The 14380-nt window shown below is 41.6% G+C and overlaps 1 protein-coding gene across 5 annotated transcripts in view; it reads left to right on the top strand.

Annotated features, from left to right (window-relative positions):
* Window positions 1-2734: 2734 nt before the first annotated feature.
* RPS6KA3 (ribosomal protein S6 kinase A3) overlaps window positions 2735-14380 on the top strand; it is a 104338-nt gene continuing 92692 nt past the window's right edge. For 2 of the 5 annotated variants that reach the window (XM_074359502.1, XM_074359503.1), the window contains exon 1: window positions 3138-3244. Coding sequence is in view for 1 of the 5 variants with exons in the window: in XM_074359501.1 (XP_074215602.1) it covers window positions 3176-3244 (69 nt within the window). In the remaining 4 variants the exon portion in view is untranslated. Of the gene's footprint in view, window positions 2811-3120; window positions 3245-14380 lie in introns of those variants that run through there. The other 3 variants (XM_010954533.3, XM_074359501.1, XM_074359504.1) reach the window with 3 other exon arrangements.

Below are 14380 nucleotides of genomic sequence, written 5' to 3'. Positions count from 1 at the left end.
AGTCATTATAAAAATTATCAAGATACTTTACATCCTTTTTTTTTTTTTTTGGTACTAAGTCTTTGAAATTTGGTGTGAATTTTACACTTACAGCACATCTCAGTTGAGAGCAGCCAACCTTATTTTAAGTGCTCAAGAGCCACGGTGCGGCTAGTGGCTACCATATTAGACTGCATAGGTGATATCTAGAGGCAGCTATTCTTTGAATAACTAAGAGTTTTCATTTCTTAAATAGGAAAAAAAAATAATCATGCTCAGGTTCCAATAAAACTCTTTTTGTTGTCACCTACAAGAAAAATCCCCCAGCCTCATTTGATTTTCCCAAATTCTCCCAGCCAGAGAGAGTGGTTGCACTGTTCTTGGGTTTAATAGATGAAATAAACGGAAAAAAAGTTTATTGTTAACCAAAAGAAAAAAAATCGCTTTGCTTTCTTTCAGGCAAAAAGAATAGTGTTTTCCTAAATCATTTCACAAATACTTCTCAAGTTGATCCTATGTGCAAGACAGCTGTGCTAGTGGTAGTTTAACCCATTATTAAGTTCATTTAATGCTGAATTCCTGCAGTGTGACCACTGTTCACATTACTGTCACAAATCAATTCACTGTTTTAAGTGATTCCTTTAATTCTCAAGGTAAAAAGGAGTGAATAAAAGTTGATACTGAAATCAACTTTTCAGCATACAATTTGATTTACTTTAAAAAGGTTAGTTCACCCTCTGAGTGGAGTAATTAGCGCTGCAGTGTTAGACACGTAATAACTCTCCTTTCAACTATGTACGGTTTTTTTTTTGCTAAAGAAAGAGTGTTAATTGAAATAATTGATCACTGTTTGAGGGTCTAATTTACCTTAAACTAACCAAATTGACCAACTTCTTTTCGCTGTAAAGAACAGCAATGTGGCTTTGCACTATAAATGAAAGATAAATGAGGCACTTTGTTCGTAAATGCAAAACAATACACAACTCCTTATCTTCAAACTTCTGCAAGCTGGCTTCATCGTCAGGAATTACAAAGACGGTGGCTGCCAAATTAGCTGAGTTTGGAGTCCAGATTGGATGTGCAGCACTTGAATCAAGCATGTTGGGGGAGGTGACAAAATCACGAGCACAGTCCTCCCCACCCCCACCCCACAGACCACGCTGAGCCTGCCCAGATGTTGCTCAACTCTGAGCTGTCCCCCTGAGTCCAAGGCTGCGGGAGAGGGCGCGCAGCGAGTATTTCCGGCCGCCTCCTCAGGCTCCCTCAACAGATGGAGCCTCTTCAGGTGGCCACGAGGCTCCCGGGCCTCGAGCCTGTGCCCAGGGGTGCGCCGGCTAAGGCCGCAGAAAGAGCCTAACACCTGCCTCTCTCGGGCCCAACGAGAAACCTTGCACCGTCCGCGCAGACCTGGCGGGCTAGGTGTGGGGCTCTAATCTCATCATCACACCTGCGTTAGAGTGGAAGGCGAGGGCTCTCCGGGTGTCTGGGTCCGGGGACGATGAAAGGAAGCTGTTAAAAGGCGTGCAAAGGAGCGCAGCGGGGGACGCGCTGTGGTCGCCGGGCGTGGGAGGATCGGGAAGCCTGCGCCGAGGCCTGGGGGGCGGGGGGGATGAAGGCACTGGCCGGCCTGGAGATTTCCCTTTACTTTTTTCTTTCTCCTTGTAGTGCGGTTAGCCAATGGCTGCAGTAGCTTTCCACTCAGCCTGGCGACTTTTACACAATTCTGCCCCGGCGCACTGAGCTCGCCATGGCACCTGGCGCGGAGAACACCGGGTCGGACCCCCCCCCCCCGGGGCCCACTCCAGATGCCCAGGCCTCTCCCCTCAAGCTCTCCCCATCCTCTTGCGCTCCGTCGCCGACTGGGAATTGGGTTTCCTTACCCGAGGGCTTCCCTATCTTGGGCAGGAGGAATTAGAACCCCTCCCACTCTCCCCTCCTCCACCCACTGCCAGCCCGATTTTTAATCTAATCTTTCATTTAAAGTCAACAGAAGAGCAGGAACCCCGAGCTCCGGCCAACAAGATATTTTTAAATAATTCCCCAACCTCTGCCGAGGGGGGAGATTTAAAGAACCTCCTTGTTTTCTCCGTGAAGATTTAATCAGCAGGGAGCCGAGAGGGGGGTCGCTTTGAGGGTCGAGGCTGAAGCCTGAGAGCTCTGCGGACTTGGGGCGGCGAGGGTGGGGGGGTCCGACTCATGCAAGACGAATTAATTCCAAATATTAAAAACATAACACAAGAGCGTCAATTTGGAGAGCCTTGAATCAAACCGAGAGCCGAACCGCCAGGATCTCCGGGGCACGGAGCCTTCCCTGTCCCCGTCGTGGGGGGTTGGGGGAGCAGGTAAATGCCCATCGTGTGACCCTGGAGAGGCTGGGTCCTGAGCCATTACGGGATGTGTCCATAGACTCGGCGCACCCACATGCACCCACGATAGAGTCAAGCCGAAAAGGCACCCCAGGAAAAGACACCTCCCCAGATCCTTGGCACTGTACGGCGCCCCCTGCGCCTCGCCCATGTCCCTCCCCAGCTGGGCGGGGACCACTGTTCTCTACATCCCCGAGGAGCCTTCGACCTGCTTGGACTCGTGGCAGTTAGAAACTCCCAGCCTTTCACACCTCTTTCCTTTCTCCTCTTTCCTCCACCTTCCGCCGACGCCCCCAGATCTCTCGGGCTCGCCCTTCCTGAAAGTAGGCGAGGCCCAGAAGCTGAGACTGGGGCGAGGAAGGAGGGAGGAGCCGAGTGCGGCGGCCGGGGGCGTGTCTTCCCAGGCCCCGCCCCCGGGTGCGCGCGTCGGTGGCGGCGGCGGCCGAGCCTCGCTCTGAGAGACAGGTATCGCTTAGGCGCCATGTTGTGAGCGGAAGTGGGGGAGCGCGCGGGGGCTGCTGTTCTGCTGGGAGCGGGCGCGGGAACCGGCGGGGGGGGCGGAGCTGTAGTCCCGGCGGCGGAAGGAGGCGAGGAAGAAAGGGGCGAGACCGGGTGCCCGGCAGCGGCGCGAGGCTCTCGCTTGGCGCGCGGGCGTCTCCAGCCGGGCGCGCGGCGTTCGAGGGTCGGTGTCGGCGCCGAGCCCTCTCCCGGGCAGCTGCAGCTGCTGCCGCCGCTGCTGCCTTGGGGCTCGGGCGGCGACGGAGCGGGGCCGGCCGCGGGGCGGGCGGGGAGGGAGGAGGCGGTGAAGGCGGCGGGCCGGGGGGGGGAAGATGCCGCTGGCGCAGCTGGCGGACCCGTGGCAGAAGATGGCTGTGGAGAGCCCGTCCGACAGCGCGGAGGTGAGTGCAGCCGGGCGGCGGGGGCCGGCGCGCCCCCTCCCCTCGCCCCCGCTGGTTCGCGCCCCTCCCGGGAGCTAGCCCTTCGGCCCGTTCCTCTGCCGCTCGCGTCTCCCCTCGGTCAGGGATTCCAGTTTGGGTAGTTGAGGTTGGTCTGTTTGTCCTTCTGTTCCGCCCGCCCGCACCCTCCCCTCTACTCCCTGGCTCGGGGGGCTGTAGTGTGGTGGCGCGTGGGGTTTGGAGTGGGCGCCGGGGCTTTACAAGAAGCCGATTCCCATCAACTTTGCGTGGGGGGAGCGGGAGGCGGAGCGGGAGCCGGCGAGGAGTTGGGAAGTTTGGCCCTGCCTGGCCGGGGGCTTCCCTGGACCCTGGTGACTTTGGGGGATGCTGGAGGGGTATGGATTAGGTTCACCGGGGAGCGGGGACTCTCGAGTCCGGCCGGGGGAGGGGGTTGCTTTGAGGCGCGGGGCGCAGGAACAGCCCAGGGCAGGAGTGGCGACCTGTGGGGGTTTTCGGGTAAGGGGTGCAGGACAGCCAAGGGTTTTTGCCTCCCCCTCATCTGCCGCAGCGCTTTCTGCTGCTGCAAAGGAGAAAGTGGAAGCCTGAGGTCCTCCCCTGCCCCCCTTCGCCCCGTTTCTGAGGTCATTGAGCTCGAGGACCCCGTCCGTGCGAGTTTAACTTGAGTTTCCTGTCCATGGAGGTGAGAGGGTGATATTCAAGGAGATGAGCCGCCGCGGTGAAGGGCTTTCTGAATTTCCTTGCCCGAGATTCGATGACCGTCCCCGAGATATCCATCCGAGTGCCCCAGACCCAAACAGTATACCCAAACAGAGCAGAACCGAATTTCCCCGGCTCTTTGCAGCCGCCCCTGTCCCAGAACCAACTCGGGGTCTGCGAAAATAATCCAGACAAGACCCATTCCAGGGCATCAGCGCTCCTCTCCGGAGTGGAAAATCAATTCCTGATGGTGGCGCGTCTGTGATTCTTCCTTCTTGACTTTTTGCCGTCTACTATCCCCACAGCGGACTTTGGGGGATTACAGGATGATAGGCTGCGTGTGTGTAATAGTTACTGAGTGAGTGACCCCATTTCTGGAAAGCATGACTGAAGCGCGGGGGTGGAATGAGGCAGGCTCTGATGAGTGGTGTACTTGGCGGCCGCCGCTGCCCTGCCGGCCTCCGCAGCGTGAGAGGTGGATAGGGTTACTGGTTACGTCAGTAAGACCGAGGCTCGGTTAGATCTGAGATGCGGGACACTTGCCTTCTCGAGTATAATGGAGGGGGAGGGGGGCGAGGATCAGGTCAAATCGCTTTTCGCTTTTTTCCTAGTCACCTCCACTGCTGTATAAAATGTTTACTTGCTATCCTGAACGCCAGCAGAGTTGTAGTAGTGCTTGCGGTTGGTGCTTAGTATTTTGCGACTTGGATCATATTTTTAAAACCTAAAACGAAACGCCGCTCTTCAATAGAAAAGACGTTGATAGATGTTACCTAAAAAAATTTTTTTAAGGAAACCATGTTTTTAAGTCTGGCAGAGTTAACGAGAATTTCATCTCAAATTGTTAGTCTAATACTGTAAATCTTTAATAAGAAAATAAAATTTAGGGTGTTTAATCATCTTTTGAATGGATAGTGTGAAAAATCGTGTGCCCAGGGCTCTTTTCATTCATTTTTTTCCCCCAGAAAAAATTTTGTATCAAAGAATATAGCTAAAAGATTAATACAGTACATTCTTAAAGTGCCGACCTTGTGGAAAGAAATTGAGTTTGCTTTGAGCCTCATTTTTTAGATGCAAACGTTAACATTTGCAACTCATAATCAGTCCACATTTCTGCTTGGCACTTACCAACTTGTGAAAAAAAAACATTTAAAATTCCACCTGATCCTTTTTCTAAGTAGCATGCCTTTGGATAAGGAAAGCACAAAACTGATACTTACTTAGCACTTACTATAAGCCAAATACTGTGCTACATGCTATTTCATTTTATCCTTCCCGTAACCCAACAGAGTAGGATTATGGTCCCCATTGTTACAGATTGAGAAACTGAATCTGAAGTTAAGGGCACAATGATTATAAATAGTAAATGGCAGAGCCATAATTCAAAGCCAGGTGGATATAATTCATATTCTTTGCTTTATATTAGTGTAGTTCTTCAAGTCTTTTATGGAAGAAATCAGAGTATTAGTAAATAAGCTGGTAATTAGAGGTCATGTATTTCTCAAAAACAGTTATGGTATTATAAGACATCTCATGTGTTAAAGCCTAGTTAATTACAGTTACTGTTATGGTTTCCAGAACCTGGCAGATAAGTTTCCACAGTTTGCCATTTTCAAAGAATTTTCTTGATATTCTGGCATAAGATATGTCAGTCAGAGCCAGTGTTGCCTAGATGTATTAAAATTAGATTTTAACAAATTGCCTTTAGATATTTTATTGCCTTTGGTTGTTCAGCTGTTTCAAATAAATTACTTCTGATGCAAATTTGGAAATATTGAAGCCAGTAAGAAAAAGGTAGAGAGTTTTCATTCAGGAGTCTAATATTGCACTTAATATTATGCTTACTAATATGCCATCTCCTCTCCAGTAAATTCCTATGAGAGTAATTTTATTTTAGTAAAGTAAAATAGTCAATTGAATTAAAAACACCAAAATGTTTCTCTTCAAGCTAAAAGATTTCAGGATTGCTTTCTATAGGAATTTACATTTATAGTCTCATTCTTAGTAGACTGTGAACTCTTGAAAACAGAGACTTTTTTTTTCTCTGTGTCCTCAGCACTTAACACAATGCCTGGCACATACATGTTATGGACCCACTAGATGTCCGCTGAATAAATTATGAAGGTCAGGAATAGGGTAATTATCAATCTTAGTCTGTTCTTATCATTATAATCTTACATTGAAATATGAACAGTCTTAAAAGACCAGAGTACCTCACCAAAAGTAAAGGCTGTTTCTTCATTCCTTTACATGTCTTCTTGACCTCACGTGGGTCTCATGGTGCTCGAAACAAAAAAACCCTTGTTGTTGAACTTAAACATGGGTCAGAACATGATAGGCTGGAACTATGCTGAGTGTTTAAAAAAAAGCAAATTTAGGATAATAAAGAAAGTACAATGTAAGCAAAATCAAGGTTGTTACAAAATTAAAAACATAAAAGCTTCTTAAATAGTCCAGGTGAATTCAGAACTCTTCAGTGAGTTATTTAAAGATGCTGGTATGTTTCTGAATATTTGACTGTTTAGGAAATGGATATCATGAGATTATGGCTATTTTGTTCTAGAAATTCCTTGCCTCTGCTGTCAGGGACATTCATTGGCTCATAAGCCTGACCTAAAGTAACAGTTTTTCTCAATTTCAGTAAAGATAAATTGTAGTAAACCTAAATGTGAACCATTTTCAAAAATAATAAAAATTATGGAGGTTCTTTTTGCTTCATAAAAATGAGTTGTATAAAAATAGCCGCCTTGAATTCCTTTAAATAACAAGTACTCATAATGCATTGAAAAATAATAACTGTATAAATATCTTCTTTATAAAAAATAAGACCTTTGTTTTGGAAACCATTTTCAGTGGGTGTGCATCCGTTTTTAACCTCAAAGATGATACTGGATTCTGTACTAGTTCCACTAAATCAATAATAGGTTTCTTATATTTCATCTGTAGGGAAAACATTCTATTAAAGTATGGTCGTTGATTTTGAAAAATGTTTTATTAAGTTTCTTTTCCTTTTCCTGTTTCATTTTTACCACCTTTCAGGTTTTTTTCTTTCCCCCAAGTGAAGATCTGAGGAGAGGACAGGTATTGTTACATGTCAACTGTCGAGTAACTGTGACACATTATTGAACACTTTGTTGTTTTTGGTGATTATGATATCACATACCAGTTTTTGTTAAACTCAAACTTAGGAAAGTTTGCTTTATTTTGGCAGTTTGATCCCATACTAATGGGGCTGATCCAAAATGTGAAACTTGTTTGGTACATTTAAATTTTAAGATAAAGAGAGAAACTTGTGTAATTAAAGAAGCGAGTATAGGCAGACTTTTTCTTTTCATTAGTATGCTTGTGGAAATCACAATGAGTGTATCCTATTTTTGTATAAGAAGAGTGGCATAATTGGGATGTACACTCTTGACCAAGGACATGACATTCATTAAATTATAGAATGATAAAAATATAGCAGATCATTTATCAGAAGTCTGAATTGCAGAAGAGTTGTTATAAAGATTTTTTAAAATTTTACCATCCACTAAAAAATTCATACCACTGTGATCATTGGCAAGATTTGCTCTAGAGTTCCATGCTCAAGAACATGTGATCTGCCAGACTGTGAATGATGGGTGATGTCAAGTGGCCCACTTCATCCAATGCAGATTGGATGCTTTAAACCCAGGGGTTCAGATTAGGTGAACAACAGTGACATGTTGGTGGTTTCTTGGTAATGCATGAGTGTAATGGTGCTCAGTTGTTTATGTGTTTTGATGAATAACAAGTTTTAAAGTTGGAATGCACTTGAGCAAATGTGTATATTACACATCTCATTCTCCAGTTTACATAATAGAAAGAATAAACAAGCAATTGCATTTTAATACTTGGCATTAGATGTCCCCCGCCCCCTGCCCCCCCACCGCTTTCACAGTTGATGAAACCAAACCAGATAGCATAGAAGCAAAGATAAAACAACTATAAATGTTAATTGTTAAGTAAAATGTGCCAAGTTAACAAAACAAACACAAATATACTATATACATTTTATAAGACATGATAAAATGTATCTGTATAGGACATAACTATCATTTAGTACATTTGGCCTATTTGAAGCGAATACATTAGTTACTAGCAATTAAACATTTGTTTTACTTATTCCACTTTGTGGGATAATTTAGATGTATGGCAAAGTGTTAGAGAACATCAGCTTTGGAGCCATGAAAATTTGTATTTGAGTCCTGGCTCTGCCACTTAATATCTTTGTAATCTTATGCAAGTTATTTAATGTCTCTTTGCTTCAATGTCCTAATCTGTAAAATAGGCGTGAAAATAATATCTATCTCATGGGATTGTGGTGAGAATTAAATGATAATATATGTAAAGCACTTGCTTCGCTACAAGGTTTAAGTGTTTAATAAACAATAGTTAAAGTGAACCATCTCTAACAGAACTCTCTTAGGAAGTTCTGTGTTTTTCTCCTCTGGGGTAATTATTTCAGAATCAAACGGAACAATTAAAAATGATTTTTTGATTGATCTGTTTAAGCAGAGCCATTATAGCATCTGAATATAATTGTAAGGGTAAGGTGAACAGAAATGTCTTAAATCTTGTCCTTTTTTGTATTGTTCCCCTTTTTAATATTGTCGTTAAGGGGAGAGGGAACAGGTAAAGAACATTTTAAAGAATATGTGTGGAAGAAGGAAGAAAGGAAAGTATGTTCACATTTCAGCATTGCTCAAATTGGAAGCCCTCTCACAATGTTGTTTAATTTGCAGTGTTTTCCTTAGTGATATATAAGATAATAGTGTACATGATGGTGTCTTATAATCAATGAAATATATCAACCTATATGTCAATCTCTTAAAGGGAACGTGTCCCTGAAGAAATGGATAAAGTCAATATATAGCATCAATAGGTGGAATTTTAACTTACTTTCTAAAAAGTACCAAAACAAAATGTGCAAACCTTTTTATATTTTAAGATTGTTTCTGGTAATTTCATTTTTTAGGGACAGAAATTAATATGGCACACCTCCCTCCCCATTTATAGAAACACATTTGTTTTGATTGTTTGATGTTCAGGACATATCTGTTCCCCAACAACCATTTCTCCTCGCCAAAAAAAAAAAAAAAAAAAAAGCCCAAAGGAGTATGGCATAATAATAAATTTGGGGATTGTGGAGTTAAAAGAGATTTGACCAGTGTCTTTACTATGTAACTTCTTAGAACTTCTAAGATGATGCTGTACATGATGAATCTGCAAAAAGGAAATAGCTCACAGCATTTGAGACTTGATGTCAGCATCCCTTTTTCATGAACCATCCATCTATTGAAGTCTCAAAGGACACAAGTGCCTTGCAGAACACGGTTTTGGAAAGTCTGGTAACTACAGTAACATAATCCAGTATTGCCTAGAAATGAGCTGTTACGTTTAATTGACTGTAGCAAGGCTTTTTTTCCCTTTAACTGTCGAGTTTTTGTTTCACTTTGAATTGAAATCTTTCTAAATTAATTTGATTAACAATTTTTCATCTTAATACTGGGCTAAAAATTTAAATACAGTAGTTTAAGTAAAAGTTTAAAATAATTTAAACTTTTTTAAAATCCAGTAGTCTGAAAATTACTGGTCATATTCTACCTTAATATCAAGCTAATTGCCCCTGCTGAATGGTCCCCACATTGACTTGCTCTGTAACTTATGTCTGATATTCATAGTTTTAAGGGAGAGGGTATAGCTCAACTGGTAAAGCTGCTTGTTTAGCATGCACGAGGTCCTGGGTTCAATCTCTAGAACCTCCACCAGGAAAAAAAAAAAAAAAGTAAACATAGTTTTAAAAAACTCATTATTTGCTACTTTATGCTGCTGTCAATCTGTCTACCTTTCCCATCCTTCTTTTTTAATTAACTGCTTCAGGCTTGTAGTTACTAGAAAAGACAGCTAGGGTTAATGATATTTTGATGCAGCAGTTTTTAACTTGGGAACATTAACTTCATCTTAAAAAAATTTACCAAATAATGTAAAATAACTTCCTCACCCTTTTTCTGCTCTCTGCCCATCATATATACATACCTCTGGAGTCAGGGGTATTTGATGGGCGTATTACCTACTAACAAACAGTGATTGTATGCTTCAACATACCATAACAGAATGGCTCAATTACTGGCATTACCTACTCTGAATATTTACCTTCTTCTTTTGAAGGTGTCAGCTAGAAGGGACTGTGAATGAACTAAAGAACAGGCAGCTGCAAGACTGAAAGCTAGCCGACTGCCCCACCTGGAGTCAGCTCTCCACATTGTCTTTTGTGGTTTTTTTTTTTTTTTAATGAAATAGTGCTAGTTACCAAATGTTAGATACCCTACATTTATATGTAAATCCAAAAGAGGTTTTATGCTTCCTGTCAGTCTTCTCTTCTGTTAGTATGACTGAGATGACGGCAATAGCATAACTTAAATCAGATTTCCCCATCTTAACTAATACTATATCCATGGTTTCTTAACATATCTTAAAAACTAATTATGTTTTATCCACCATGTCATTTGATTTTTATAGTCTTACATATGATGGTGATCTCATCTTCATATCTGACCTGGTCATCTAGATTTCTGTGAGCTTGCCTCTAATCCTTTGGTCCACAAAGCTTGTAATAGGAAACTTGGTTCAGTCATTTGATACGTGTTAGAAGCAGATGTCAAATGATAGCCTGAAACAGAAGATCATTTGGACATTAACAGGTTGAAGTGCATCTCAAGTGCAGTGTTTTGGAGAAGCTTTCACTCCAGAAATCTTGTGGAACCTATACTAAAAACCTCAGTTACCCAGGATGTTATTTCACTTTACATTTAGGAGCAGAGGAGGCATCCACCTGAAAACAATATAAAATAATAGGAAACACACACACACACACACCACACCACACCACACCCCCGATGGGTACATTCAGTAGCCATGTGGCTACACGTGGCTATTGAGCACTTGAAATGTGGCTAATATGGCTGAGGAACTGAATTTTTTAAGTGACTGTAATTAATTTAAATTTTAATAGTCACCTGTGGCTGTTGGCTACCACATTGAAGATTATAGATTATAGGATTAGTACAGTTTGAACCCTTTTTTCTTACACCAATGTTTTCCAACTCTACCTACAATTATATTTTGAAATTAATAGGCTGAGGTTTTTTTAATGAAAAATATATTTAATATGCTTTTTCAAATTATGTTTAATCAGCTTTCTCTTGTCCCTCTTCTATCCTGAAAATTTTGATAAGCCCTCCTAAGTGGTACATGTCTCTGAAATCAACATTCTGCACTTTTTACAATTTTCATAACTGTACAGTGACATTCCTTATTCAGGTGATAACACTGAAGCATTGGGGAAATTTAGCTATCAAAAAATGTTGCATTATGTTCACTATACTGTGCTAATTAATACTGGGAAAGTGGATTGATAGCTGCATCTTAGAGATTAACATTTACTGAGTACCCTCTCTGACTAGATGCTTTGTGTATATCAACTTGAACGAGGTAGACATAATTAGCCTCAACATAGCTGAGACTGAAGCCTAGAGAAGTTCAGTAACTTGCTCATGGTTGCACAGCTATTGAGTGGAGGAGGCAAGATTCAAACGCCAAGTCTCACAGGTTGCAGATTCCATTGATTTTCCACTAGACTGCCATACTTGGGTTGAGAACAGCATGTGAATGGTGACTTGGTCTAGATGACTGATCTCCTACTCCTAAGGGACTGGGTTCCAGGTGGTTCACATGGAAATGTATAGGTAGACTTAGAAAAGTAAAATTGATACTGCTGTCCAAATACAGCATGGGTTAAACAGGCTTTTGTTAGCTGGCCCGAGAAACGGCATTTGTGACATTAGGAAAATTTTTTGAGATTTCTAAACAGCTGTCTTACAAATGAGCATTTAAAACAAAAACTACGGTATTTGGAAAAGAGGGGCCGCCTATATGTTAACACCTCTCCACACAGCAGCTCCTAGGTGTGTGCTTGAGTAACTGTGCTCTGTTTAATTGCAGCGTATTAAATCATTACCTCTTTATATTTACATCTTTTCAGAAGAATCCTGACTTTCCCTCAAAGTGCCAGAAAACAGGATCTGACTTAGCCTGAAAAAGCTGCCAACTATCCTGCTACAGTATAAGGAAAGGATATGTAAAGAACAGTTATACAGTTACTGGTGCCCCTCCCCCAGACTTGGATTTTTAAACCATTAGGTTAAATAGCCATAATTAATCTTTTAAAAATTGAGATATGACTTACATACTACAAAATTCACCCTTGTAAAGTATACAGTTCAGTGGTTTTTAGTATATTCACAGAGTTGTGCAACAGTCACTACTGTCTAAATGCAGAACATTTTCATTACCCTCCAAATCCCATACTCATTAGCAGTTACTCCCTATTCTCGTCTTCCCCCAGCCCTTGGCAACTAATACTCTACTTTCTTTATAGATTAGCTTATTCTGGACATTTCATATTAATGGAATCATGTAATATGTGGCCTTTGTGTTTGACATCATTCACTTAACATAATGTTTTCAAGGTTCATCAGTGTTATAGTGTGTATCGGTGCTTCATTTTTATGGCTGAGTAATATTCTGTTGTGTGGTCTTAACAGTTTTGTTTATCTGTTCGTAAGTTGGTGGACATTTGGATTGTTTCCACTTTTTAGCTATTATCAGTAATGCTGCTATGAACATTTGTATACAAGTTTTTATGTGAACATGTTCAGTTCTCTTGGGTATATGCCTAGAAGTAGAATTGCTGTGTCATATGGTAAGTCTATATTTAACATTGTGAAAAACTGCCAAATTGTTTTCCAACTAGTTTGTACCATTTTACATTCCCACCAGCAGTGTATGAGGGTTCCAGTTTCTCCACATCCTCACCAACACTTGTCTTTTTCATTGTAGCCATCCTAGTGTATGTGAAGTGGTATCTCATTGCAGTTTTCATTTACATTTCCCTAATGACTAAGAATATGAGGATCTTTTCATGTGCTTATTGTCTGCTTGTCTCTATAATTCTTGTGCTTATTTTGTTACTGATTTGGGAACTGAAGTGGGGTTTCACTATAATGCTGCTATAGATCCTTATCTATGTCATATATATATACATAATTCTCAGAAAACTCAGTTTCAATTCGTGCTTTTAAAAGATCTTCTTTGTTTTTAGATGTTATAAATAAAAATATTTTTCTAGAACAGTGATTTTCCAACCGGTTTAATAGAGCCCTGCATTCTATGGAAGTATCTTAGGATCCCTCACCACCTGAGCCACCCCTTCTTCCAGCCAGAGCAGAGTTTCTAGAGGAACATGAGGAATTAAAAGATGAATTATAGAAAATTATAGGAAGAAAGCAACACTTTTGAGGCAGCAGTAATTCTCCTTACAGCCTCCTCAGTCTTGTTACATTACTATTCTGTAGTTTCTTATTTAGAGCAAGAGTACAGGAATTAATTGAAGGTCAATCAAAACAAAATATCTAGAATCTATGAAATTAAATATAAGTCAACAGATAAAGGCATTTTCAAGGACCCATCTCTTAAATAAAGTGAGATATACAGATGTTTCATTTAAAGAAGTAAAAATGCAAAACAAAACCCCTATTTGCCTCCCTTCCTTCAAATTCTTGCTGGCTTGGTATAATTCAAGAAGAATAACTATCAAAATGCATGTTGATAGCAGTAAAGGGGGATATTTAAAGAGCGAAATGTCACAGGCAAGTTAAAAAATAAGATTTGCCTTAGATTATTAAAAAGAGGAGCTCAAAATGAGTTTTAAAGTAATGTTTTTCCCCTGGCTGTTCTGATTGTATATAGTATAGTACTAGGTGATAATGGATGAAATAGAGTTCTTTCCTTTGGAATATTATAGTCTTAAAGTAATGAGGTGGACAGGCAGTTGAATAACATGAAGCTAGCTGAATTAACCAGGGATGATATAAACAGATGTAATTGGATCTTTAGGGGAAAATTATGATCTGTGATGTTATAGCAGTTTTCCATAGTGCATTTTTAACCATAATGTGGAAAACTAGAAAATAAATGTCATTACCCCATACACGCAGTGAAGTTTCTTTTAATACACACACATACACACAAAAAGAAAATGTTATTTTCAACACAGATATTAATCACTTGGAGGAGACTTCTGCTTCTGCCAAGATGGAGGAGCCCTTTTCCTCCTAGGTCTTCCTTTACAACGAAAACACCTAAGACATAACAAAAAACAAGCACAGGAGCACTCTGAAAGGTGGAAATAAGGCAGACTGTCTGCAGACTTTGGGATTAAAGGAATGACACAAATAATGAGCTTCCTGGATGTGCTTATTGCTTCCCATATATCTTGGACAGGGTGCTGTAAAAGCCTCCAACCTGGAACCACCAAAGGCACAGACAAAATGAGCTCCAAGA

The sequence above is a fragment of the Camelus bactrianus genome, chromosome X (genome assembly GCF_048773025.1).
Source record: "Camelus bactrianus isolate YW-2024 breed Bactrian camel chromosome X, ASM4877302v1, whole genome shotgun sequence".
Classification (NCBI taxonomy): Eukaryota; Metazoa; Chordata; class Mammalia; order Artiodactyla; family Camelidae; genus Camelus; species Camelus bactrianus.
The sequence above is the reverse complement of the archived record's forward strand: the minus strand, read 5'-3'. Positions and strand labels throughout refer to the sequence as shown.